The sequence below is a fragment of the Neolamprologus brichardi genome, chromosome 4 (genome assembly GCF_056152115.1).
Source record: "Neolamprologus brichardi isolate AB-2024 chromosome 4, ASM5615211v1, whole genome shotgun sequence".
NCBI classification, from domain to species: Eukaryota; Metazoa; Chordata; class Actinopteri; order Cichliformes; family Cichlidae; genus Neolamprologus; species Neolamprologus brichardi.
This window is the reverse complement of record NC_142107.1, coordinates 10,260,160-10,286,058: the sequence shown is the minus strand read 5'-3', so window position 1 is coordinate 10,286,058 and position 25,899 is coordinate 10,260,160. Positions and strand designations below refer to the sequence as shown.

At 39.4% G+C, this 25,899-nt stretch overlaps 3 protein-coding genes across 9 annotated transcripts; 1 reads left to right on the top strand and 2 right to left on the bottom strand.

Annotated features, from left to right (window-relative positions):
- Nucleotides 1–1,190: 1,190 nt before the first annotated feature.
- On the top strand, nucleotides 1,191–6,195 carry ciao3 (cytosolic iron-sulfur assembly component 3). Its single transcript, XM_006791506.3, has 11 exons — nucleotides 1,191–1,266; nucleotides 2,253–2,348; nucleotides 2,433–2,576; nucleotides 2,664–2,793; nucleotides 2,881–3,015; nucleotides 3,548–3,666; nucleotides 3,763–3,892; nucleotides 3,973–4,045; nucleotides 4,167–4,304; nucleotides 4,558–4,715; nucleotides 5,096–6,195. The coding sequence occupies exons 1-11, from the start codon at nucleotides 1,201–1,203 to the stop codon at nucleotides 5,335–5,337; spliced, it is 1,431 nt and encodes a 476-aa protein (XP_006791569.2). The 5' UTR covers nucleotides 1,191–1,200; the 3' UTR covers nucleotides 5,338–6,195.
- hagh (hydroxyacylglutathione hydrolase) lies at nucleotides 6,154–11,632 on the bottom strand. Of its 2 annotated transcripts, XM_006791505.3 has the most exons (9): nucleotides 11,506–11,632; nucleotides 11,137–11,278; nucleotides 10,300–10,364; nucleotides 10,090–10,207; nucleotides 9,847–9,955; nucleotides 9,475–9,578; nucleotides 9,101–9,202; nucleotides 8,707–8,786; nucleotides 6,154–7,131 (listed from the first exon to the last, which is right to left on the bottom strand). In XM_006791505.3, exons 2-9 carry the CDS (start codon nucleotides 11,239–11,241, stop codon nucleotides 6,981–6,983), a joined length of 834 nt encoding a protein of 277 aa, XP_006791568.1. In that variant the 5' UTR covers nucleotides 11,242–11,278; nucleotides 11,506–11,632; the 3' UTR covers nucleotides 6,154–6,980. The 2 variants fall into 2 exon arrangements, with proteins under 2 accessions (XP_006791568.1, XP_087695906.1); XM_087839780.1 differs by lacking the exon at nucleotides 11,506–11,632 and having other exon boundaries at nucleotides 11,137–11,439.
- Nucleotides 11,633–13,155: 1,523 nt separating this feature from the next.
- LOC102797351 (hydroxyacylglutathione hydrolase, mitochondrial-like) lies at nucleotides 13,156–21,016 on the bottom strand. Of its 6 annotated transcripts, none has more exons than XM_087839778.1 (9): nucleotides 20,815–21,016; nucleotides 19,202–19,386; nucleotides 16,816–16,880; nucleotides 15,816–15,933; nucleotides 15,624–15,732; nucleotides 15,412–15,515; nucleotides 15,199–15,300; nucleotides 15,029–15,108; nucleotides 13,156–14,006 (listed from the first exon to the last, which is right to left on the bottom strand). In XM_087839778.1, exons 1-9 carry the CDS (start codon nucleotides 20,999–21,001, stop codon nucleotides 13,907–13,909), a joined length of 1,050 nt encoding a protein of 349 aa, XP_087695904.1. In that variant the 5' UTR covers nucleotides 21,002–21,016; the 3' UTR covers nucleotides 13,156–13,906. The 6 variants fall into 6 exon arrangements, with proteins under 6 accessions (XP_087695904.1, XP_087695905.1, XP_087695900.1 ...); XM_087839779.1 differs by lacking the exon at nucleotides 20,815–21,016 and adding an exon at nucleotides 20,451–20,611 and having other exon boundaries at nucleotides 19,202–19,388; XM_087839774.1 differs by lacking the exon at nucleotides 20,815–21,016 and adding an exon at nucleotides 19,847–20,004.
- Nucleotides 21,017–25,899: the final 4,883 nt, after the last annotated feature.

The window sequence follows — 25,899 nt, the reverse complement described above, 5'->3', positions numbered from 1 at the left end:
GTGAGGGGTAAATAATATATAGAGACATTTCTAGAAGAAAACAAACTATCTGGCGCTCGCTGTATACATGTATGTCTTTACAAACCACTGGGAAATCCCACAAACCGGTGGCAATAATACATGTTAGGAGTGCTCCTTTACACCCACACTCTTAAACGAGTTAATCCCAAATGAGTTAAACTTAAAGGAGTGAGGAAAACAACGGTTTCTGTTATGCTCCAGTTGGTATTTTTCCTGGTATGGTTAGAGCTAACTGCTGAGTGAAAGGTAACTTTAAATCACTTCTAAGTTGTAATACCTATCTTCTTCTTCTTTTTTTTTAAATGCCAGAGCTAAATCGACATTTTAAATCATCCTCTCAAAATTTCAGATTATCATGTTAGAATGTCAGTTTACTGAGTATCTTGAAAATGTATGATACATAACATATGGACAGGAAACAAAAATCTTCAGCAGAAACATGTTCCCACTGCTGAAGAAAACAGTTTTTTGCTATTTGTAAGACAAACTTTAGATATATTGCAAATTTTGAAATTTCATAAATAACTCGAAATCTTAAGATACTTAGTAAGTGGAAATATGTAACTTGAAAGTTTGAGATAATAACTCAAAATTTCGACCCAGCTCTGCCTGACTTTTTTTTTTTTTTTTACAGTGGCAGAAATAAACTTTCATATCCATGTAACAAGTGTGTAGTCTGGGTTCATGCTGGCTGTAGTTGCTCAAGGCCCATGGCATTGCACTTAATGCAAGGGAGACTTCTTCAAGAGGTCTAATTTTATGAACTTACATTTGTATTGATTTAAATGGAGAAGGAACAAACTCTTGTCCCTGCTTCACATCTCCTGTTTCAATGCTTCATTGCTTTACAGTTACAGTCATTTCATATTTACACAGATACCTTTATGAGTCATGAGTGGCGACACTAAGCAGTACAAAAATAAGACTTTGGCAAATGTACTGGTGATCTTTTACCCTTAAATGACCTTGCAGTGGGGGGTCATTTAAGGGTCAAATGGTTTTACGCTTTAAAGAAAACATTCGTAGAAAAAGATAATTGTGGGTATCAGTGTTTTGGCTTCGTAAAACAATATAATTTATGTATTTATTCACATAGGTATACAGTTGACATTTCTAAGGTTTGTGTCCGTGTTTCTCCCTGCTATTCGCGACATACGAGTAAACTTTACGGCAGTAAATATGGCTTCTCATTTCAGCGGTGTGCTGCAGCTGACAGACCTCGATGATTTTATAACTCCTTCTCAGGCAGGTTTTGTAACACTCGTGTAACATCTTATAATATCATATGTACTTTTGTGGGACATCGCTAACGTGTGATTAGCTTTACGTGTATGTATTAAAAAATAATACTAATTGAAGAAAACCTACCCAAGTGGCTAGCATATCTAACCGTAACTGTTCTTATCTGTTGTGAGTTGACATGGAGTAGTTTTCGAACAAAGATCGCCATATTACGATATTTATAAATTGGAGTAAGTTTGTCTCAGTTTGTAAAATCCGTGAACTTTAAAGTGACGAGACGGATGTTGCGCAGTTAGCTTACTGCTAGCGATCTTGATGCAAGTATGACGAACTGCTGGAAACAAGGCTTTGCTTGTTTAAGTCTTTTAAAAAGAGCTTATCGCGCTCGCTAGCAATGCTTTTGTGTTTTATGTCCTATCATATCCTTTTTCCTGTGTTGTTTTAGTTTTCTTTGGTGCCTCTGGGTGTTGTCATAAATTGTTTTCTATTGTACATGAATGGAAAGGCGGTTGATCGAGATGGCATTTCATTCCTCCATAGGTGAACCTTTTAACCAGATTAAGCTGATGAGCCACACCATGAAGATATGAAAAAAAGGTGTGGAAGTTAGGTTAAGAAGACCTAAGGTGAAGGTGACCAATCAGTGAGCAGCAGTATGTGTTTCAGTATGTTGCTCCGAGAAGGAGCAATGTTTGCTTTGAGAGTGTTGATAGAGAAGGTCTGAAGGTGTTGCACTGTGTCTTTGTGGAACCAGAGAAAGCAGGGATGAGGAAAAGAGGTAGACCTTAGTGAGATTCATGGATGTAGTGAAAAAGGACATGCAGAGAGTTGGTGTGACAGGAGGGGATACTAGGGCCAGGTGGTGGAAGATGATCCACCGTGGCAAACCCCAAAATTGAGAACATTAAAAGAACATTGTATATGGATTTAGCGTTTTAAAAATTGCTAATTTCTTTTAAAAATTTGCTTATGTTGACTTTTTTCTGCAGGAATGTGTTAAGCCTGTCAAATTAGAGAAGAAACAAGGTAAATCTGTGGCCAAAATACAGATAGAAGATGATGGCAGTTATGTACAAGTCAACAAGGTGGGTTTAAAGGCTTGAGTTTGAGTTGTTGAATTTCAGGTATTGCACCGCCCCATATTTTGAGTTCATCAAATGTGTTTTTAGGATGGTGGGAAGCAGAAGTTGGAGAAAGCAAAGATCACACTGAACGACTGTTTGGCCTGCAGTGGCTGTATCACCTCAGCTGAGAGTGTCCTCATCACACAGCAAAGCCATGAAGAGCTCTTCAAAGTGCTCCGTAGGAACAAGGTAGAGTTACGTCGTCTGAATGCTACTTACATGAGACTAATAATTTCGCCTGGCATCATTTTCACCTGTGAATCATTTCAACTTCAGGCCAATGAGACAGAGCAAAAGATTGTGGTGGTGTCAGTGTCACCACAGGCCAGAGCCTCCCTGGCAGCACATTATAACCTGAGCAGTAGTGAGGCAGGCAGGAGGCTTACCTCGTTTTTCAAAGGCCTTGGTGAGTGTAAATATGCATTCAAACAATGGGCTGATTTAGGTTGACATGGTCACCTCTTAAAAATTGTTGTTGTTACTGTTGTTGCAGGAGTTCATCATGTGTTTGATACCAGCTTCAGTCGGACCTTTAGTCTGCTGGAAAGTCAGAGAGAGTTTGTGGAGCGTTTCCAAAGGAAGGAACAGGATAGTAAGGCCCTGCCCATGCTAACGTCAGCCTGTCCAGGTATTCCACCAGAAACACTCAGGAGCACAAAGTAAAATTAGTGATGTTGGAGGGTCCCGCCTTTTTGACGTCATCCTTGTTTTTCTTTCATCGTTTACTGTCCTTGTGTAAAAAAAAAAAAATGTTCCACTCTCACAAAGAAAGATAGAATGTTTAAAATTTTATTAGCTACTTGGTATATTTATTGATTTGATCAAAGGTTAAATTAACAGAAGTCAGTCCTCCAGTGTCAAATAATATTTAGTAATCCAGTATGTAGTTGGGTTAGTTAACAGTGATGGGCCACATAACTGACATAATACTGTGTAGAAGTCTTGGGCCACCCTTCATTTCTTTATATTTTGCTAGAAAAATGGTGGAAATAGATGGAGTGATTTATTGAAATGTGCAAAATGAAACTGAAATAGAGTAGATAATGGGTAAACAGAGTTTGTACAATTCTAACAAGCTTGAAAGTCAATAATTAGTCTGACCAACTTTATTCTTCAACCCAGCCTGGACTCTCTTAGGCAAGTGTCTATCTTTTGTTCAGGGTGGATCTGTTATGCAGAGAAGACTCACGGGGAGTATATTCTTCCATTTATTAGTACCACTCGCTCCCCCCAGCAGATGATGGGATCTTTGGTCAAAAGCTATTTTGCTCAACGACAGGTGAGCTTTGTATTTGTTGAGGAGTGGTGTAAATATACACAGTTCAAAAGTCTCAAAAAGAGAGGCTGCTGAAATGTGTGTTCCATGTATTTTTAGGAGCTGAGTCCTCAGCAGATCTACCATGTGGCAGTAATGCCTTGCTTTGACAAGAAACTTGAGGCTTCACGGTCAGACTTCTACCTGCCCAACGCTGAGACCCGTGAAGTGGATTGTGTCATCACGTCTGGTACAGTGATTACTCCTATAGTGGTCTTTGTGCGTATGGACTCGCATTATCGTCTGTCTTATTTTTCCTATCTATTAAAGGGGAGGTTCTGAAAATGCTGGAGGAGGAAAATGTGTCCCTTAATGATCTGGAGTCTGCTGCCCCAGATGCAATGTACATTCTTTTTCATTTTGCATCTTTTTTTAAATTTGATAATTCACTCACATAAAGTAATTATACAATTCTACCTGCATAGCTAGACTCATTCCCTATTCATTTATTTTTTTTATCGCAGGTTCAGCAGTTTCTGTGGAGATGAGTTCCTGAGTCATGCTGGGGGTGGATCAGGAGGTTACCTGCATCACGTTTTTACATATGCTGCCAAGCACCTTTTCGGAGAGGAGGTGAAGAATCTTACCTACAAGACCCTCAGGTGAGCATGTCGCCTCTTCTTAAAGCAGCAGAAGCGCTTCACGGTGGTGTGATGTGTCCTGGAACAGCCAAGCTCGAAACCAAATATAAATGAGGACACATTCTGTGCTCGTGATGCACATTCACAGTAGCTAGATCATCTCAAAGTAACACTACTCATGAGACTGATTATGCCACTCCACCATGTCAGGGTAATGTTCAGTTTCTGTTGATTTATATGATGCAAGAAAAAGACACGATCTTCTTTGCCACAGGAATAAAGACTTCCAGGAGGTGAGTCTAGAGAAAGATGGCGTTGTCCTGCTGTGCTTTGCATCAGCCTACGGCTTCCGCAACATTCAGAACCTGGTGCAAAAACTCAAGAGGGGAAAGTCGCCTTACCACTTTGTTGAAGTTATGGCCTGCCCATCAGGTGAGGTGAAAAATGCAGATGTTCAACTTTCCAGATACCTTTTTTTTTTTCTTCATGTGAGCCATTGAACTTTTGAACTATTAGAATAGGAGGTTACCCACATAAGAGACTGAATTGTTACCTCAGAATTTTTACATGCAAATTAGCCACGCTAAGCGATAAGCTGGTCAGAATGTGTTAAAAATGGCATCGCTACATATAAATGGACATGAAATTGTAAGATGCAGCATTTAGTCACATCTGAAGTGAATAGTACAACATGCATGCATTACATCGTCAGGGGAATAACCAACAAGCAGAAAGTCCACAATAGTCACATCAGCTTGCCGTTTGTTATTTAATGTTAGCAGATATAATGTTTGTCTTTACCTCTTGTTCAGGATGCCTGAATGGCGGCGGGCAGGTGAAGCCCTCGAATGGCCAAAACCAGAAGGAGTTGCTCCAGAAAGTTGAGGATCTCTACAAAGCAGAGCGCCCCCTGTTGCCAGAAGATGACACTCGCGTAGCTGAATTGTACCAGTCCTGGCTCAACAGTGTAGGAGATGAAAGAGCCAAAGAGCTGTTACACACACAATACCACACTGTGGAAAAAATGACCAATGGTCTCGCTATGAAGTGGTGATACATGTTTTTTTGTTGTCCAGCAGAGTGTTTCTGCAGAGTTTTATTTTGCACAAATTTTGGACAGGCTGTGTCTACAGATCGTCCAAATATATAATATGTTTGCTAATACCTCTTTGTAAATCACTTTTCTCACCTAAAAGCTTTATGCCAGAGGGGTATACAATGAAGGAAGACCAACACAGTCAGGCTGTCTCTCCCTTAGCTGCCTTGACAAAACCTAAAACCAGAGTCAGCGATAATGGAGGTGGTTATCAAGTTTCTCTGTTAAACTGGCATTTCTGCTTCAGATTCTATGTACACTCACATTAAAAAATGAGCATTTCACACATCACACGACTCCTCTTGCACACAAAATGATCCCTATGAGTGTCATCCAATTCTAATCAGAGATGATGCTTTACAGCTGGGCTTCATTTGTGATGTTAGTAAGATACAGCTTAATAACGTGCACATATGTAAGGCATCACGAGCACCAGCAGAGAATCTGTATTGCATTTAAAGATGAAAATGTGCCATTTAACCTGCTTTTAAACACTGAAGGGTAACCTGCTACCAAACAGGTTCAGCAAAAGTCATCCCAGTGATTTAGCCACTGGGCCACCTTTGTGCTGCTGAAAACTTTGGTATAAAGTTGACACAGCCAACAAGCTCATATATTCTTAGTAAATATGTGAAAACCTGTTAAAATGTAAGCAAAATGTATTCATTGATTTGATCGTTACATGTGTGTACACATTTTGAAAATAAACATTAATTAATTATAGCTGTGTGTTTTATAAGTTACTGAAAAAAGAACACTGTGTCCTGAATATGGATTGACACCGATGTTTTATTAAATAATCTTTTGACTCCCATATACAGCTTTTAGGCTATTGTATTTTGTGCATGTAATCTTTGGGATGAAAATCAGCAATTTACATTCATAGTGATGTACACTGCATATATTTTTCTACCCTATACCACTTTAACATATTCAATACCTGTCCCAAAATAGTGAGCACAAGGTAGAGTCTAAATGACAAACAAATTCACTTAAATTAAGGTAAATTAGATCTGAAGCTTTCACTTGCAAAATTAAGAGGACAAAGACACTGGAAAATATATATATACACATATACATCATCTCTAAACTGACCAAAAAAGTTAAATGAGAGAACTGTAGCAATGTTACCAGACAGAAAAATGTCTTAAAAAAAAAAAGTAAATATCAAAGCAATGAAAGTTTCAAATGCATACAAATAATAATGAACTGAAGGTTACATTTCTTCCAAAACCAGTTATTTGAATCAATAAATACACAAAATGTAATCTTGACAGTTTTACTGAAAATTGGTATTAACAGACGTTAACTGGTGCAGTTAGTGTGTAAGAGACTGGGAGACCGGCCTCTAAATTAATTTGTTTCTGAGGAATATTTAATGACAGCAGCTTTATACTGCATTTTAAATGCAAAGAGGGGTTTCCACTTGATGGTTAACCAGCACTCAGGGGTGTATTGGTCAGACTTTGTTTTAAAGCAACAAAACAATGCACTCTACAGGTCCTGTGTCTCGCTGCATTCAGTTTTTCACCCTCATCCTCATTCTGTTAGCTCTGGTTAACGGATTTACATACTACTGCTGAGGCCTGTGAAAGTGGACTTCAAGGTCTGAGGAGCCCCCATTCCAGAGCCAGCATGGCATGAGGAGGAAGTCTCTCCTTGGGCTTCTTGAATTTGTCCTTCTCTTTTCGCAGGACCCTCAGCACCTCTATAGGGTCAGTCTTCCCCGTGAACTTCTGCACTGCTTCCTCCCTGCAGTAAAAAAAGATTTGAAAAGGAAGAAACACAACTGATGCACTACTACATTACACTATAGTACAAAATAAAAATATTTGAAAAAACTAACAGCTTCCCTCTAGTTCAGTCCAGGTTTTAAAAACAGTTGACCACAAACTGATTCGAGCATAGTGAATAACACACGGTTACTGAGCGTTTCCTGTTTTTCAGTCGTACGTGAAGTGTTGTGCAAGTCTTGAGTCACCCTTTTGCTTCCAAGGAATCAAACTATCTTGTAACGTTTTAAAGTGGTCTTGTGTAAAATAGTGTGAATCATTTTCAAATGAATGTTTTTTTATTGTTATTATTTATTCAGCCACTTAACATTGACCTATGAATCATTCGAGCATAAACAACGAATCCAACTCAAATGATGAACCGGTGTTGTGACAAATTAGCAAAGAACCTATTTTAAACAGTATCTTTAGGCACTTTGTTTCTAGCAGCCTGTAACAAAAACACATAATTTGTTACAATTGCATCTATGAAAAATACCAAAGATAATACAGTTTGACTGACACAAAATAGTAGCTTAAAAAACTATTCGCTGAAAGCTCGATGTACAGTGTCCTTAAAAAAAAAAGAAGAAGAAGAAAGAGAGGAAACTGGACTAGTGGAAGACAAAAGAAGAAGTGGCACGCCTAAAAATATATATATATTGATAGCAGATGAATACCATCTGAAAGTCATGCCATTAACAAATAGGAAAATCTGTTCAGCCGCAGGAAGTGGAAGGGTGGCTGTTAAGAAGCAATTTTTAAGGACAGGGAGGCAAAGCTGAGGTATGCCAAATTACACAAGAACTGCACTGAAGATCAGTGCAATGTGGAAACGACACTGTCAATGCAGTAAAAGCACACTTGGAGTGAAACACTATTAGTCATGGACTGGCCTCCCCAGAGACTGGACTGCAATATTTTTGAAGCAGTGTGGGATCATCTGGACAGAAAACAGAACAAAAAGCAGCCATGGTCCAAAAAAGAGCTTTGAAGCTAATTCAAGAAGTCTGGAGGACTTTTCCTGAAGACTACTTAAAGAAATGATGAGAAAGCCTCTCTAAGAGAGTTCAGGCTGTATTAAAGAATAAAGGTGGTCATATTAAATATTAACTTTAAAGCTTGGTAGAATTGTACAGAATATGTTGTTGTCTTATATACTTTTATTTCCATGTATATGTTTGTAGCTGTTTCAATGAATCCCTCCACCCATTTCCCATTTTCTGAGCAAAATATAAACAAAGATGAATCGTGACTAGAAAATGTATCTAATCTGTTTGTGAGGGGTAGCCAATCAGAAGAAAGTTAGTTACAGTAGTAGGAGGCAGTTCCAAGAGCCATTATAACATAAACAAGGGTTATTTTAAACTGTGAATGATGCAAAGCTGGTAAAGCACAGAGCTGGAAATGACCCAAAGGGTTTCCTTCAAAGGGAGTTTTTTGTTTCTGGAACAGGAAATAAAGTTTGCTTATAGTGACTAACTTGATTTTAAAATAATTGTGTTTCACCTGACCCATCACTCTATATATGCTATACATAAACATCCAGACTCACGAGACACGAAGAAAAGGGTTGTATTCGAATTCTTCCATCAGTGTAGATGGCACTGTGGGTTTGTCATCATCATCTCTTGCCTGCAGAAACAGCAAACACTTTAAGAAACCTGGTATAAACATATTTAAATGTATTTAAAGATTAAGGCTTGGACTATTCTCTGTGCAGCAAAAGCCTGTAATAGATTACTTATCTGTGCAACAGACCACCATTGTTGTCCAAGATATTTAAAAAAAACAACAACAATGATCTAACTGAAATGCCTTTAACATACTGGAAATAGTCGTGGACCACCTACTGTGTAATCTGTATATATTTGAGTATCAGGAGACAGGCTAACACCAGAGAAATCTGCAAGCCTTATCCTTGTAGCAGCTTCCTGTATCATGCTCACCCTGGCCCAGCTCAGCATCTCCTTAACCTTTTCATTTTCTGGCTCCACCAGCATGGCAAACTTCAAGTTCTTTATGGTGTACTCGTGCCCACAAAACACCTTCTAAAAGACGAACAAAGCCTCATTTAAAATAGGGATTAGCTCACAGGACAGCTTCAGTATCTTTACTCATTCTGGGCTTTGTGCCATTTGACAGTTTGTTCTATGAAGGGTGAAAAGAGAGCCAGTCCTGCCCTCAATTCACTGATTGTTGTGGAGTGATGATTCACTATAGCGACTTAGACTTATCTGAGGTCATGCTAGCTGTTGTTAACCCTGTAGAGGTCGTACACACACGCATACGCAAACAGTTACTATTTCTTATTTCCACTAACCGTGTCTTGAGGTAGGGAACCAAGCACCTGGGTGAGATTGTGGTACATCTGCTCTGCTGTACCCTCAAGGAACCGTCCACATCCACCAATAAACAACGTATCCCCTAGCAACCCAAAGAAAGGACAAGGGGATGTCACAGGAGGCAGTGGTCAGTTTTTGTCATCGCACACAACATGGACAACTTATAGTATTCATATCTCTAGCCACTCAGAAATCAGTTATTAAGATTATTTGCCTGAAGACACAACAGTTGCAACATGAAGTGAGTCTTTTTTTTGCCTTTACTGTACAGTCAGAGGCGGTATGGCGAAATCTACTAGTGTCTTGGATTTCAACCGGTGCACTGATTCTTTATGTGTACAGAAAAAGACCTGTGAACACAGCAGGGGCGTCAGTGCACTCATCCTCCCAAACAAAGTAGCACATGTGACCAGAGGTATGGCAGGGAGTAAACAGGCACCTCACATTGATGGAGCTAAACTGCAGATGAAGAAAAGGACAACGAGGCAAAAAAAACAAAACAATCAGAACTCGAAAAGACAACAGGTTTGTAAAATTTTAAAAAGCAGCTAAACAGCATCTTCATCGAGCTCCTGTAGGCGCTTTGTGGACACCTTCAGTTCCTGCTCATTTGTCACTTTATCCGTCAGACCCCCGATTCGATCGTCTCCCCCGTACACCCTCAGGCCAGGGACGTCCTTCACCAGAGCCTCGTTCCCACGAGCGTGGTCCCTAGTAAGCAGAGGCACCAGATTACTCCATTAGCCTCAATTTGACTGAGATGCTTTGCAGTGTTGTTACCTGACACGAAACTCTCCTCTTACCAGTGATGGTGTGTGGTGAGAACAGCTATCAAGGAGACGCCTTCTCGTTTCACTATTTCTAGCAGCTGTGGGGGGGAAATCATCCAGTCACTTTTAAAGCAAAACAGCCAAACAGTCCTCAAGTGCAGCTTCTTTGTCCTATGATTGTTTTAGCTTCAGAAAAGTGTAATAGTAGGAGAATGTAAAAGGTGCATTAAATGATGAGGAAAGCAAACATTTATTGCAGCCCTAAAATTCTTCTTCTTTTGTTGGCTCATATTTAAACGGATCCACCTTCCCTTCTTTTGCCCCTTGCAGATTCACACCTGTCGCCCTCTCATTCACACACGTATTCTGTTTTGCTTCACTCTCACTACAAATCACAGTGTCTGCTGCAAACATGATAGTCCCCACAGAGCTCCTGCCTGACCATAATCATAGCAAACACACCTCACCACCATCTCGCTGTCCTCATACAGGTCCTGCATCACCCTACTTCTCTGTCACTCCTCACTTCCTCATACTGACTTCCAGAGTGTGTCTCTTTGCACCCTATCATGCTTTCTCTGGAGACAGTGCAATTCCTTTTGACCTCTGTATACCTCTGACCTCTCCATAAACACTCTCAAAGCAATTATGGTATCTGTAGTGCACTTTCTCTACAGCATCTATGAATATTGCTTATTGCTTTTTAAATTTTCCTTATTTTTAACACACCAGTCTTCGATTTTTCACTGAATCAATTTTTAAACTGTTGCCTTGTTTTGTTAGATACATAGATGATCAAAAAAAATAAGTTTAAGTCTTTTCTTAAGTATGACGCCATTTTTAAATCACAGACACAGCAATGTCTCTCACCCGGTGTGGCACAGCCGGGTCCACAGCTATCGCCTGTTTGCTCTGCTCCTCTATCACCAGGTACATGTAGTTGTCTTCCAGGATGGAGATCACCTTTACCTTCATGGTACCCGCACACGCATGCGCACCACAGTGAGCGACGCTTCAAGAAGAGGTGTGATTAGTCAACATATGAATCGTTTACTTGAACGCACCTGTCTTCTGCACGAGATGTTAAATACTTCGTGAAGCATAAACAGGTAGCCGATATAAGCATGCTGGCCGGTGTAAGCTGCGCCAGCCCGTAAACTACAGTGTCATGTAGCCGAGTACTTCCTGATGATGTCACATGACTCTAAAATCTAAAAACAGTTTTTAAAATCTGCCTACCTCTGTTTAAGTGTATCCGATCAGGTCGTTTGTTGCAGCTAGACTGTGCCCATCCTCTTCAAATTATTAACACATTTCTGTCAGACGAAGAAGTTATCGCGACATCGTGGAATCAAAGGGTCAAAACCAAGACCTTTTAATCGAGCTGGAAACAGTCAACCACCTTTAAATTTGTTACAAATATATACGTGTGTGTGAGCGCGTGTGTGTCGTAGGGGCTTATTTATCAATGTGTTTTTTCTTGATTCATGGTTCTCTGCCCCTGGAAATGTACAAGCCTTGGTTAAAAATAAAAACCAGTTAAATTATTAACATATAAAAATTCAAATAATTATTCACATTTTTACATTGTTAAAGACTATAATTATTTTATAATAGTAATTAACTATTAGTAAAGCATGAATAGGCATTTTCAGACATCATCTGACACCTTTTAGGATGGCTAATCATTATTTTGCAAAGGGTTTTTATATAGAAGCAAACATGAATGTGGTGCATTTATATAGTTCAAATTACTAAACAATGGATAAAGTATGGCTTTTTAATAGTCAATCCAGCCTCTAGGGGCATAATATCAGCCATATACAATTCAATTTCCAATTTAAAATGTTCTTCAGTAGCTGCCATCAAATCTAAATGGGAACAGGACCTTAACTCTCATTTCACAGAAGAACTGTGGGACTCTATCCTTGGCCAAGTTCACAATACATCAGTGTGTGCTCGACACACACTCGTTCAATTTAAGATTGAATTTAAGGGCTAAGTTGGTGCGCATATACCCAGAGGCAGACCCAACCTGTAGAAGGTGTGGGGGTGCCCCTGGTACATTACTTCATATGCACTGGTCCTGTCCTTCGTTGGCCAACTTTTGGACCTCTGTTTTCTATACAATGTCTGAAGTCATGCGGCATCAAATTAGACCAGAGTCACTCTGTGCTACGTTTGGTGCAGGCCAGAACTTGAAGTTGCCCAACTCCAGACACAGCGCATTAAACCTTTCATTACTGCTGGCCAGATGATCTATTTTAGTTAAGTGGAAAGACTCTTCTCCCCCCTCGTATGTGCAATGGGTATAAGATATGTCCTGTATGGATTTAGAAAAAAATAGATATACAGTTTGTGGGTAAAAAAACACATTTTATAAATTATGGTTCCCTTTTCCGGACTTCTTTGAAAGGCCCACAACTATTGTTTCTGAGTAGCCCACAGATTAAGTATGGCTACATATCCATAATGTGCTTACACATTTGTTTTTTTTCCCCTCAATTGCATTATTAGGACTGTGTGCAGTCCTAATAATATTAATGTGTCCATTATTATTATCAATCACCTACTAAATGAAACAAAATAATAATTATTTTTAAAAAATCCTACTGGACCTGCTTCTTAATACTTTCATCATATTTAGACATGAGAGAAGCTTAATTCCATGGTTTGCTAATAGACAAGATTTAGCAATTATAACCCAATGCATCTCCCAAAATGTAACTGGAAAATTTAGATAACACAGATGAAAGCGTTCGCCAAAGGCAAACTTCTACTACTGTAATAATCCAATAATATGAGATGTATATGAGAATAACAGTTTTAATGGCCTTATTCTGCATCAGGAATATATTTTTGCTTATGACACAATTTATTGACACAAACTTTTGTGTGAACCTACTGAAACAAATGTGCTTTATTGCTTTTTCCAAATTGCTTCATGCAATAGTCCTTGAAAGATTTTACTTTGCGAGCAAAACATGATTTGGGGTTTCTAACAATGCTGACACAACAGGTAGACAAGGCTGAGCTCACAGATCACTTTGATTACTTATATGTAAAGGCAGCTATGCTGTATTTTGCACATAAACAACCAAACTAGCATCTTTTAAGCAAGCGTGAAAATAAATGACATGAAGAAACATTGATACAAATCTTTGCAGGCGAAGAAATGATTACCTATTATTAAACCAACTCACAGAAAGTGTCCACAGACGCCAACATTTGTTACTCATGTGGTCCTCGTCTTGTTAAATGTTTAAACGCTGAGTGAAACAGTAGTTTGAACATCAATATATTAAAGCATAAGACTAAATAACTTTTCTGATACATTTACAGAATAACTACATTTTTCCTCATTTTATAACATTCAAATAATGGCCATTTATTCCTTAAAACTGCCAACCCAAAAAACTTAAATATATCTAAAATAATGACTTATTTATAGATTTATAGTCTAATATGTTATGCTGAACACTGTAATAGAAAAAAAATGGACCTTGAGTTGAAGTCAACGCAATGGATGTGCAGTTTTTCAGTTGGTTTACAGATTAGTTGCAGGTATTTCTTTGAGTATATAATTGACAGCTTGCAGTGTTGTAATCAGTTGAAATGCCAACTCTGGTGCACAGGGCTTTCACTCCTTGGGCACTCGGAAATTATCTTTTTCCTTCCGAAGACTTCTCATGGTCTCGATAGGGTCTGTCTGCTTCACATGCTCTTGAACGGACGGCTCTCTAAATTACACATGGGGGGGGAAAACAAATGTAGTCAGGCAGCACTCTCACTGTAGGTACCTCAAAACAAATTATCATTATCTGTAATTACTACTACAGTGATGTGAAAAAGAAAAATTTCACAGGGCCCTGTACTAAGTAAGTGCACCCCAGGTTCAGTAGCTTGTACAACCAGCTCTAGCAGCAATAAGTAATAATTTCCTGTATGACTCACAGTTTCTCACATCATTGCAGACGAATTTCGACATACTCTCCTCTACATGATGTTGCTTCAGTTCATTGATGGTAAATGGCCTGCATTTGTATAGCGCTTTTTGTATAGCGCTTTTTGTATAGCGCTTTTCTAGTCCTTAAGGACCCCAAAGCGCTTTACACTACACTACATTCAGTCATTCACACACTGGCAATGGCAAGCTACATTGTAGCCTGGGACACTGACAAGAGGCGAGGCTGCCGGACACAGGCGCCACCGGGCCTTCTGACCACCACCAGTAGGCAAACATGGGGTTAGTATCTTGCCCAAGGATATTTGGTTTGGTTTGATCCAACTTTACAAAGTTTAAGTCATGCTGCCATGTTCTTTTTAGAGAGAAGAGGCTTTCTCCTGTCAACCCTTCCAAACCAGCCATACTTGTTGAGTATTTTTCTAATTGTAATGTCACAAACTTTTACATTTAACATGCTAAATTATGCCTGTCAAGTTTAAGATGGAGCTCTCTTTTTTTCCCACTTTCTTTGAGCATTACAGTCTGACTGTTAGATGATTGTGCCGGGACATCTACTCCTGGGAAGACTTGTATTACCTTAGTTATATTAACAGACCCCTAAATGTCAGCTTTTCTACAAGTCCACACTCGCTGATCATCAGTTTATCAAGTCCAATTCATTAGCAGCATCTGGCTACTGCTTATTCTCTAAATTCCTATAGAAGTAGTATTGCTGTACTTAGTTTTTTACAGCACTGCATTAAGTCCTGTGAAAACTCTTTTTCACATGGCTGTTTTTAATGAAGTTATACATACTTTACTCTCATAAAGGGGTTAAATGTGAATTCATCTGCCAGAGTGGACGGAATAGTTGGTTCTCCGTTGCTGCACTTCTCCTACAGACAGATAAATACACAAAAATTGCAAAGTTGTTTTAATTAATTAAGGATAACTGATTTGAAGTGGTTACTGTATGAATCACGTACCTTTGCCCAGGCCAACTTCTTCTGAATTACTTCATTGTGCGGTTCCACATGACGTGCAAATTTCAGATTGTTGACGGTGTACTCATGACCACAATAGACATGCTTAAACAAACACACTAAAGTTAGTCACACACCTTAAACATACAGCAAAGTTAAATTCTTTCCTTTTCCATCCTAAAAATCTGTAAAATTAACACCTATGTTTGCAGTTACCGTTTCAGGAGGAAGGCGCCCCAGAATTTCTATCAAGGCTTTGTGCATCTGCTCTGCTGTACCCTCAAAAAATTTCCCACAGCCAGCCACAAACAGAGTATCCCCTGCATGGGAAAAACAGGAGTTCTTAGGGCCTTTAAGTTCACACAAAACATGTCTTTATTTACACTCGCAGTTTATCTCAGATAAATGTTTAACTTAAGTAACCACACCTGTAAAGACAGCTGGTGGTTCAGTGCTGTTTTCTTTGGTCACGTAGTAACAAATGTGACCAGTTGTGTGACAAGGAGTAGAAAGGCATTTAACATGGAGTGAGCCAACCTGAGGAGAGAAAAACATAAGTGAGCAATCGTTCATTTGAAGCTTATAGTTGGACCACAGAGCAGAGAGTTTGCTCGTCTCACTTTGAAAGTGTTGGAATGAGAAACTTTCTTTGTAATGGCATCAACTCTGTCATCCCCTCCATAGACCTTCAGACCTGGCATTAGTTTCAACATCTTCTCATTTCCACCGGCATGATCCCTAAAACAGAAAATTAGTGTGTTGGTATTACTCTTTTGTCCAATACAGGTTTAGCGGGTTCTTAGCATAAGAAGCCAAAGCAAACGTTTATCTATAAAGTGTGCATTTAATGGGCAGTAGCATTTAATACCAGTAAATGGTATTCACAGCAAAACAATCAAGACAATTTGCCGATTTCTGGGAAACATAATGACAGGAAATAGGCGGGGTGATGACGTCTTAAGTAGTAGGAGCATCTTCTGACTTCAGCATCTGATGTTTTGGGATCATGTTTGCACAGCAACACCTTTTAGGCCATCATTCCTTCTCTTGCAGGCTATTTGCACCATTATTATAGTAATGCTAGTATAATGATGCAGGTAGTTTGTGGTCTGTGTTGTCAGTCAGCATCAAGCTAAACACAATGTCTGCCACAAGCTTTTCCTAGAAGCACTTTGTTAGACTGGAGAATGCTGCTGCTAAATGCAGCATGTGACCAGGTAGTAAGATGTACATCAGCATGAGAAAATTAAAAGAAAGCAAATCAAAGCAAACAAAATCACTTGACTCCTACTGCAGCCCTGCGTGAGAAACTGGTGGAGAAATATATAAGCAAACCTTGTCCTAAAAAAGACTTTACAAATTTTGAGTGAGTACAGTACAGTACAGTACAGTAGGTAGGTTACTTTGCAGTCACAGCCTTCCATGATCAGAGTGGACCTAATACTTTGTTCACACAGCACGCTGGATGTGAACGTGGTTATATTAATGGTAATGGTGATGAATATAAAATGGATCTTTTGCCTTAACAGGTACAATAAGTAATTTTTTAGCTTTCTTATTATGGAAAAATAATCTTGAAAAAAAAAAATCATCAATGTTATAAAGTAAGCAGTAGCTTACCAGTGGTGATGGGTGGTTAGAACTGTGGTGAGTTTTACACCATGCTTTCGGACAGCTTCAACAACCTGTTCAAAGCACACAAAAAAAATGCTGAGTGGAGCCACGCCAATATAACTACTTAATTGATCAATAAGTATCCAACAACAATTAGTTATTAAAGGTCTTAATCAAGAATAGGAGAGAAAAAGGTGTTTGTTACAGCTTTTTCTATGGAGAATTCACAGATTTGGCCTCTACTACTAATTTAGTAGGGCCAGTCAGGGTTCTTGGATTTTGGACTTGCTGAAAAATTGCTGAAAACATCAAATTGGCACTTCTTACTCACACGCTAGTTTTAAATGTAGTAATGACCAAATTCTTGATATTTTCTAATATTACAAATACCTTTGACTTGATAGTAGACTTTCAAACTAGGCAGATTCTGTATATAGTTGAAAGGAGATTGGTCTTCTTCCAAACTAAGGACTACTGCGTAGTTGGAAAGTCGTGTCTGTCCTTCACTACATATCATTATAATGCCCAAACAAAGGTCGGGCAGATAAAAATGCACATCATATCAAATTTCATTCTCAGTATTCTCTGAATAAAAAGATTGGATGCATTTTCCTGCAACAGTTACAGTATTCTATCCAGTACATACTTAACCTTTTCTCACATACACACTAACCTCAAACTGATATAAGGTACTCTGCACCTTTCTGCAAACTGTCCTGAAAGTAGGCACCTCCCATACAAAAATAATGAAATAAAAATAGTAAAATAAATAAATAAATACATAAATAAGAAGAAATCAATCACGCTTGGATAGAATTATGTAGTGTTTTCAATAGTCTAGGGTTATGTTTTGACCTACACCCAACAACAACAACAACAATAATAATAATAATAATAACAATAATGTATTTTTCTTAAGTCCACAATATCACCAGCAAAATGCAGAGTGGATTTTCTCAGAGTTATGATGCTGAACACTATATGTATTCTTACTGATGAATGACTATTTTAACCCTTATAAACTATTTGCATTTCAAGCCTTCAGAATATGGTTGGGGTCAGTTTTGACCCATGCTAAGAACTGGTATAAATGTTTATACAACATTTTGAACTACAGATTATATAAATAGAATATGCATAAATAGCATATCTAAAAAAAATTGGATGATTAATGCATAATTAATGTTTCAGAGACCAGATAGTGTATTTTTGAGATTTACAAGATTCATTTTTAGTGAAAAAAAAATCTAATACTTGAAAGCAAGAGAGAAATTATGATTTAATTATATTCTACTCAAAGTCAAAATGGAAGTGACCTCAACTTTTGGGATTTATTATATAACAATGCAAAACTATTACAACTGTTAAACATTGCCCCTTGATATGTCATAAAAAAATCCTTGTAACTGCAGCCTATAACAATATCTATAATAATTCAATAACTTGTTCATTGCAAACTAATGTGTGTATTCAGGGCAGTGGTAGGACACCTTGCATGTGTGGAACTTGCGCAAGTGTTTCCCACACTCACCTAAATAACAGTTCAGGTATCTTTATAATCTTGCTGAAAGGCAACAATCCTAATACTTCTAACCATTGCACCATCATGCTGAGTCACTTCAAATCTCATGTCTGTGTCAAGGCACCATCCCTAAAGGCACACACTGACATCTATATAACCTCTGGTGCACTGTTTGGAGATCCCTCCACCTCAAAGACCAGCTGGTACCGGTCTCTGTGGGAAGCTGGGCAAATATAGTGAGGACGCAGACTGTCTACGTGACAGTGTCAAGGTCCCCCTTGACGTCTGTCACATCTGTCCAATAAAAAATAAAGAAGGAAAAAAACCCACATAGGCATGACTTGCACACAAGATTCCCTAAAACCACTTTTTTTTTTATTTGACCCACACTGGTAGATCTAAAAATCACATTTCATCACAAACAGCCTCAGTTTACAAAAGATTGTAGCACCTGTACAACAGTATAAGATTTTGGATCATTTTAGGTATAGACATAAAGTTAGTCAGAAACACAAAAACTAAACAAAAAAGTGTCTAAACTATTTCACACACTTTCTCTCATTTAAATGGAGCAACTATACTACTACTACCATATCATGTAATAATTATAATAATAATGATAATAGTAACAACAACAACAACAACAACAATAATAATATTAATACTTTCAGGCTCAAAATAAAAAAATAAATAAAAGACAAAACAAAAAGAAAACTATGTTGCTATCAAATATTTTTAAAAGGACACAATTTTGACTTGAATAGTGTGTAAAGGTTAACACAATTACTTGTAGGTAGACTTTCTGCATTGGTGTTAAAGTGTTGTCAACTGGTTTAACATTACTTAATATGATACAGTGACTGAACAGACCTTTATTGGCTCCACGGGGTCTACAACAGCTGCTTCTCTGGAGTCCACATCGATCAGTAGGTACATGTAGTTGTCAGACAGCGCAGGGAGCAGTTCAATCCTCATGTTTGCTTGCTCCACCAGATTAGATTTCCTTACCACACTGTGAAGGAGGGCGGCTGCCTGGGCCTTGACTTCCACCGGAGCTTCATGAGGGGATAAAAGTCAATATTTAAAACCGAGCCACATCAGACAGAAATCGGGACAGTTTAACTTCTAGTTCCCTGTACCTCTGTAATATATTCACATATTCCTTGCCTTACATTCGTTTAATGCCACAAACGCGAGAAACGTAAGACACCTCACCGCCCCGCTGGACAAGTGAACGCCACACGTTAACACGCTTCGGTGTTGGATTTTTTGTGGGCACGCTAATTAATTACACCGATGTGACTGTCATAGAGGAGGTTATATAAGAGGAAACAGGTATGAGCTCAGACAGGCCGGCTGTGCTCATGTGACAGCTCCCCCCCCCCCATCTTAAGACGACAGAACATAAACAAACGAACAAACGCCACCTACCTACCCACCTAACGGCAGCGAAGCAAGCGAAAACTACGCTAAACCTTCGCGGGCTGAAAATGAGAGAAAACCGTGTGGACGTACCGAATTTTAAGGCTGTCGCAGCTCCTAATAGAGTGCAGGCACTCCCTACTAGTGACTTGAATAACATAACAACAGTAGCTAAAGTCTTATCACATTTGTGCAAACCAGAAAAGTTTGGTTTTGGTTCAGTTCCGCCTCCGCTCCCTTTGACCTTTGCCCTCCAAGGCTCCGCCAATCAAGTCTCGGGTAGATAGATCGGGAATGATCTATCTACGTATTTATTTACGTAAACAAGTTACACGTGACTGTCTAACTTGTTTACGTAATTCTGCACAAGAGTAGTTTAATAAAGTTAGTAAGTGGTTTTGTTTTACATTTTAGTCCCGGTAATTATCTCAAATAAGATAGTATCGATTCGACTTTTGTGCTCTGCGCATGTCCCTTCAGGCTTGCCGTAGGTTGATGTTCCGGAGTGGTCAAACGGTGTCGGTCAAAGTTTAGTTACACTCGTGCTGACTGCTTTAAGGCAGCCGAAACCGCTCACGGTTCTCCACGATGACAGCACGGAATATTTCTCGGTTCTGGGAATGGGGGAGGAAGATCATTTGCGTTGGGAGAAACTATGCGGATCACGCCAAAGAGCTGAAAAACGCGATTCCTAAGGAGCCTGTCTTGTTCCTGAAGCCTCCTACTGCATATGTGAGAGAGGGCTCGCCTATCTTGGTGCCCCTTTACACCACTAATCTGCACCATGAAGTGGAGCTGGGGGTGGTGATCGGGAAAGGGGGCACGGCCATCCCGCAGTCCGCCGCTATGGAGCATGTTGCGGGTTATGCTCTGTGCTTGGACATGACAGCCCGAGACATCCAGGATGAGTGCAAGTCCAAAGGTCTGCCCTGGACCATGGCCAAGGCTTTCAACACCTCCTGTCCTATCAGCGAGTTCATCCCCAAAGAGCGCATCCCTGACCCGGGGAAGGTCAACCTGTGGCTGAAAGTAAATGATCAGCTTCGACAGAGCGGCTGCACCTCTCAGATGATCTTCTCCGTCCCGTATCTCATCAGCTACATCAGCGACTTCATCACCTTGGAGGAAGGGGATCTCATCCTGACCGGGACCCCTAAAGGAGTCTCCGCCGTGCAGCAGCACGATGAGCTGCAGGCTGGCATCGAGGACATTGTTACGATGAGATTTACAGTAGACAGACAAGACCATTAGTGGGAAAAGAGACTTAACGGAGGCAGATGAGATAAAGACTCGTGAAGAGAAGGTGATTCAATCGTTTTTAAAATCTTTGCGCATCAGCAGATGGCAGTGCTGTGCCACCGATTCTGTATTTCTGATCAATTCTTGCTGCCTTGCCCAGCATTTTAGAAGAGCCGAAGTACAACACACAGTTTCGTGACACCGTTTGAGCAAAATCAGGACAACTGTAATCTATTTTACTGTATTTTAGCCATGATATAAAAAACATATTCATCACACAGTGTCACTATGTCTTTCACCAGACTATGAAGTAATTTATAGTATTAAAATGAGAGATGCAATGATGTAAAAAAAAAAAAAAAACTAAACTAAAATGAGCATTAGATCATTATATTTTTGCAATTTATTATTCTTTTTTAATCATTTGCTGTAAAAAATAAAAGGACTGCACAAACTTGAAAACAGCACCTTGTATTCTCCTTTTTGAGAAACTTCATATTTTTCAGAAAACAGTAAATAAGAAAGCTATTTCATAATAAAAACAAGTCCTCCATTAAAAAAAATACTTGTTATTGGTAATTTCTGACAGTTTATATCAGTATTCATCTTTTTATAAATGCATTAAAGTTCAAATAGTATTCTCAGCGCAGATGTGATTTATGTATAATCACATATATGTTTTTATGTTAATGTTGAAAAAGTGTCTCTTCATAATCTTGTACACCAGATGTTTGATACCCACTCAAAATACTTAAAAACAAGTACTTCAAAATGTTGATATAAAAGTTGATTTTTTTTCCCCACAATAATTAGTGGTAATGCTTTTGTTCCCAGTGGGTTATATAGTAAAATCTAAAATTACAATAATAACAGTAAGGTACAGGTAAAGTTAAGAAAACATTCCTTACATTATAGTGTAGATGTAAATTGTATGAAAGACCATGAGTTTTACAAAAAACAAAAACAAAAAAAACGTATGGTTCATTTAAGTATTAAAGTTTTAATATATGTAAGGAATTATTAAAATTTAGAGAAGCTTATGGGTTGAAAATGATTGTTGTCCTCAGAAGAATTCAGTTTGAAAAAAACCTGTTTGATTAGCACGGGATCAGTTCCATAGTGTAGCAGTTTACACATTTACCCAATGAGTGAAAAGTCCTTCTACAATCCCAGGAGAAGAGATAAATCCCTTTGGGGTTGCATCAGGAAAAGCATCCGGAGTTAAAAAAAAAAAAAAAAAAGTATATCTGCCAAATCAAACATGTGGAGCTACCCACTGTGGCGCCCCCTGTGAATAAGGGAGCAGCTGAAAGTAACATCAGATTTGTCACTGCGGGAGTTTGAAATACAGGTTTCACTACCCAGCTGTTCTTTAGGAACATGGCTACACTTACCGGCCAGTTCAGTACATACTGTAGCTACCTGCTTTTGCCTTTAGAAGTGCTTTAATTCTTCACGGCACAGACTCAACAAGGTGCAGGAAACATCCTCAGAGATTTTGGCCCATATTGACATGTTAGCATCACACAGCTGCTGCAGATTTGTTGGCCGCACATCTATGATGAGAATCTCCTGTCTCACCACATCCTAAAGAGGCTCTATTGGACTGAGATCAGCTGACTGTGGAGGCCATTTGAGCATTTGAACTCACTGTCATGTCATGTTGAACCCGCCGAGATGTATTTCCTTCCGAATGTTTAATTGCGTCACACCTAAATACTGCATTTGATACTTTCTTTGATTTGCTTTAAACAGTCTGAAACACATAAAAGAGCGCCTCCATTAACCCAGATTATCAGCTGTGGTGTTTCTGCACATCCAGTGTAATTTTGACTTCTAGGATGTCAACCTTCACCGTACCCTGATAGTTCTTAGACTTTTAAACTTCTCCTCCAGGTTCAGAGACAATTCTCCCACAGGCTTCTCTGTTTTCAGGATCAATCAGAGCCTCCATCAGCCTGTCCCAGGCCAATCTGCCGTAACCTGAGTCTATATACATCATCTTCCCACACCTGTAGGGCATGTTGTCTGCAACACTCTTAGTGCCAAGCCCTGTCCTGCAGGGAACTCTGGGGTTATGCATGTCTGTCATTAGAACAGTTATGACAGATTCAATTAGATTCAGGAGCTGGGAAATGTTTCCGTGGCCCATTTTTTTCCTCACAGGGTTAGTATGCTATGTGCTCACAGGTGTCGTCTTTTATGAGGTATGAATCATACTATTCATTGTACCCGTGTGACTGCAGGTATTAAAGCCTCACAGGTTTTTAACAACGGCTTCAAAGCTGGAGCTCAGCTCTGGTTTAACATTCAGCACATAAACCAGCACCGTGTCAACGAGCCTGAGAAGGTATTTTTGACGCTTTGAGCAGGGATTACATGAGGACCACAGTCTTTCGGTTCAGCAACAATAACGGTGACATCACTCATGATGTCAGCCCAGGTGGTAACTGAGTCTTATAAACAGAGTCGATCAGAGTACATTGTCAGAGAGCTGCTGGTGTGCATTTAGTATCTGAGAATTGTTATGTGGTCGTGCGGTGATTAGCACTACAGGCTCACAGTGAGGCTACTGGCCTGCTCGGATTTTCTGTGTGGAGTTTGCATGTTCTCCCTGTGCCTGTGTGGGTTCTTTCCAGATACTCCAGCTTCCTCCGGGAGTCCAAAGATGTGCACATTAGGTCAAGTGGTGGTTCAAATTGGCAATAGGTGTGACTGTGAATGGCTGTCTGTCTCTGTGATAGCCCTGTGATAGATTAGTGACCTGTGCAGGTGTACCCTGCCTCTCGCCCTATGACAGCTGGGATAGGCTCCAGCCCAAACATGACCCTGAAATGGGTAAAAAAAAAAATGGATTGACAGAAATGTTATGCACAGTCCCTTGAAGGGTTTTACTGGAGGAAAAGAAAAGGAGAATGGTAACAGTGAATGTCATAGACAGAGCAAACTGTCCTCAGCCTGTGGATTTAACACATTTTGTAACTTCATGTAATCCCAGACTGACTCAATGTTGATGAGTTTAGGGCTTTTGTAGAATTTGGGACCAGCGATGTGCTATGTATAAAAATCTAAACGCGACAAGTGCCAACTTTTCTGAACAGAGGTTCACAAAAAGACTACAGGGTAGAATAACTTGGCAGGATGTGGCTGGTTGAATCTGAGACCTGTTAAATCTATTGTAACATGCCATTTATGGCATATTCTGGCAGACCTCATCTTGCTTGAGGTAATTGCGTCAAATATCGCAGGTTCAGATGAAAAACAATGTGAATATGAATACAGGCTTGAACATGTACCTATTCTTTAATGGTTCACTGAAGGGACACTGAACTGTTTTCAGTTTGTTTTATAGTAGTGTGTAATATCAGTTTAAATCAGCATCCAGCCTTTGTTTTTTTGACTATACAGTGTAAGGCAGGAATGCTGCAGCGTCGAGTCTAACTGAAAAACAACTATAAATATTTAAATAAGACGTTGGACTGTCCATTCTTTGAGAGAATAAGGCGTTATCCCTTGATTACCAGCTCGTGTCTGTCAGTGTGTTGAGCAATTGACCATTCGTTAGGTCTAGATTTGCGTGCTGCACTGCAAGTCACCAGATGGGGCTGTGGTGTGGCTATTCTTAGGAAAAAAAATACCAACCATAGGAAGGACTGAGTCAGAGGGAATGCATATGACATATTGCATCAAAGAGACATGCTCTCATACGGCCAAGAAATTGATTTGATGTCATTTTTGGAAAGGCATAAAAGCAGCTCAGTGTGACAGGACTCAATGTGCATATTTATACATCAACTGAGGTTTTTCGGTGAATATGTGTCTTTATCCCGTGTTTGATGGACTCTCCTGTGCGTGTGCACACGACAGTTGCATTAATCATTAGTTATTACTAACACAATGGAGGAAATTAAAAACGGATGTGTTATATCTTCACGGGCCAAACTGTGGAGCCATAATTCATTCTCACCGACTAATGAATGGGGTCTTTGACAAATTAAAAAGAACCATGCATGACGCCCAGGTGCAGACTTCTTTCATTCAAAGTGATTGACTGCACACAGTTTGTTAACACTTTGTTTGAAGCTGCTGGCGGAAGGCAAACCGGAGCAGATTTAACAGCTAAACTGCGAAACACATTGCTTCCATACAGATGTGGACGCAGCAAAATAAAAATAAAAGCTCGTCCAAAGAGTGTTTCCAGAAGAGTTGAATACAGTTTTATTTTTAGTGTGAAAGCTTTCCATTCATTTGGCAACACGCTGTACCTCATCAACTAAGTGCAAGCTTTTCTGTAAAGTTTTCCAATCAAAGCTCAATAAGCAAACTGGAGCTGGTATTCTCTAGTCTAAAATAGAAATGGAAACATGTGCTGAAATGTGTCCAGAAAAACAATGCTATAAAATCCTATTGTAAAAGTTCTTAATCCGGCATCCCTCAAAAGTTTCCCTAATTTGCACTGAGCTGCCACGAGCATTTGAAAATCTCCCCAGCCCAAATTTCTTTCTCATCAATTAAAAACGGAGTCAGAATTTAACAAGATAGTGTGAGGCCTAACCACAAAGAAAAGGGAGAAAATCCCCAAGCATTTCTTCCCTGAATCCACGGAGTCTGCGGTAAGGGTGGAAAATGTGTGGAGTGCTCAGTATGAACTATCTTCATTTGTGGCTGCTCAAAGGGGAAACCACTTTTACACGCTAATCCTACTTTTAATCTGGTGTGTAGAAATCAGCGCTCTTCCCCTCAGCGTGGTCTTCAGTTCATAGCCCCCCCCCTCCCGAGTGTTTCTGATTATTTAGCTGGGTGCCCATTATTCAAAAATTAGTCATCCAAAGAAAAAAAAGGAAATAGACATCCACCATCATGCCTAATTTCAAATAGTCACCGTGGCCTGTAACTCAATCCACATT

Coding starts and splice junctions, on each gene's coding strand:
- hagh (XM_006791505.3), bottom strand. CDS start 11,241: ATGAAGGTAAAGGTGATCTCCATCCTGGAAGACAACTACATGTACCTG. Junction 10,208..10,299: donor CTCACCACACACCATCACTG/GTAAGAGGAGAG, acceptor TCTGCTTACTAG/GGACCACGCTCGTGGGAACG. Junction 9,579..9,846: donor CGCCCCTGCTGTGTTCACAG/GTCTTTTTCTGT, acceptor TTGGGTTGCTAG/GGGATACGTTGTTTATTGGT.
- LOC102797351 (XM_087839778.1), bottom strand. CDS start 21,001: ATGGTCTTGTCTGTCTACTGTAAATCTCATCGTAACAATGTCCTCGAT. Junction 15,301..15,411: donor GGCGCCTTCCTCCTGAAACG/GTAACTGCAAAC, acceptor TGTTTGTTTAAG/CATGTCTATTGTGGTCATGA. Junction 14,007..15,028: donor AACCCCTTTATGAGAGTAAA/GTATGTATAACT, acceptor TGTGTAATTTAG/AGAGCCGTCCGTTCAAGAGC.
- ciao3 (XM_006791506.3), top strand. CDS start 1,201: ATGGCTTCTCATTTCAGCGGTGTGCTGCAGCTGACAGACCTCGATGAT. Junction 1,267..2,252: donor ATTTTATAACTCCTTCTCAG/GCAGGTTTTGTA, acceptor TTTTTTCTGCAG/GAATGTGTTAAGCCTGTCAA. Junction 2,794..2,880: donor CTCGTTTTTCAAAGGCCTTG/GTGAGTGTAAAT, acceptor CTGTTGTTGCAG/GAGTTCATCATGTGTTTGAT.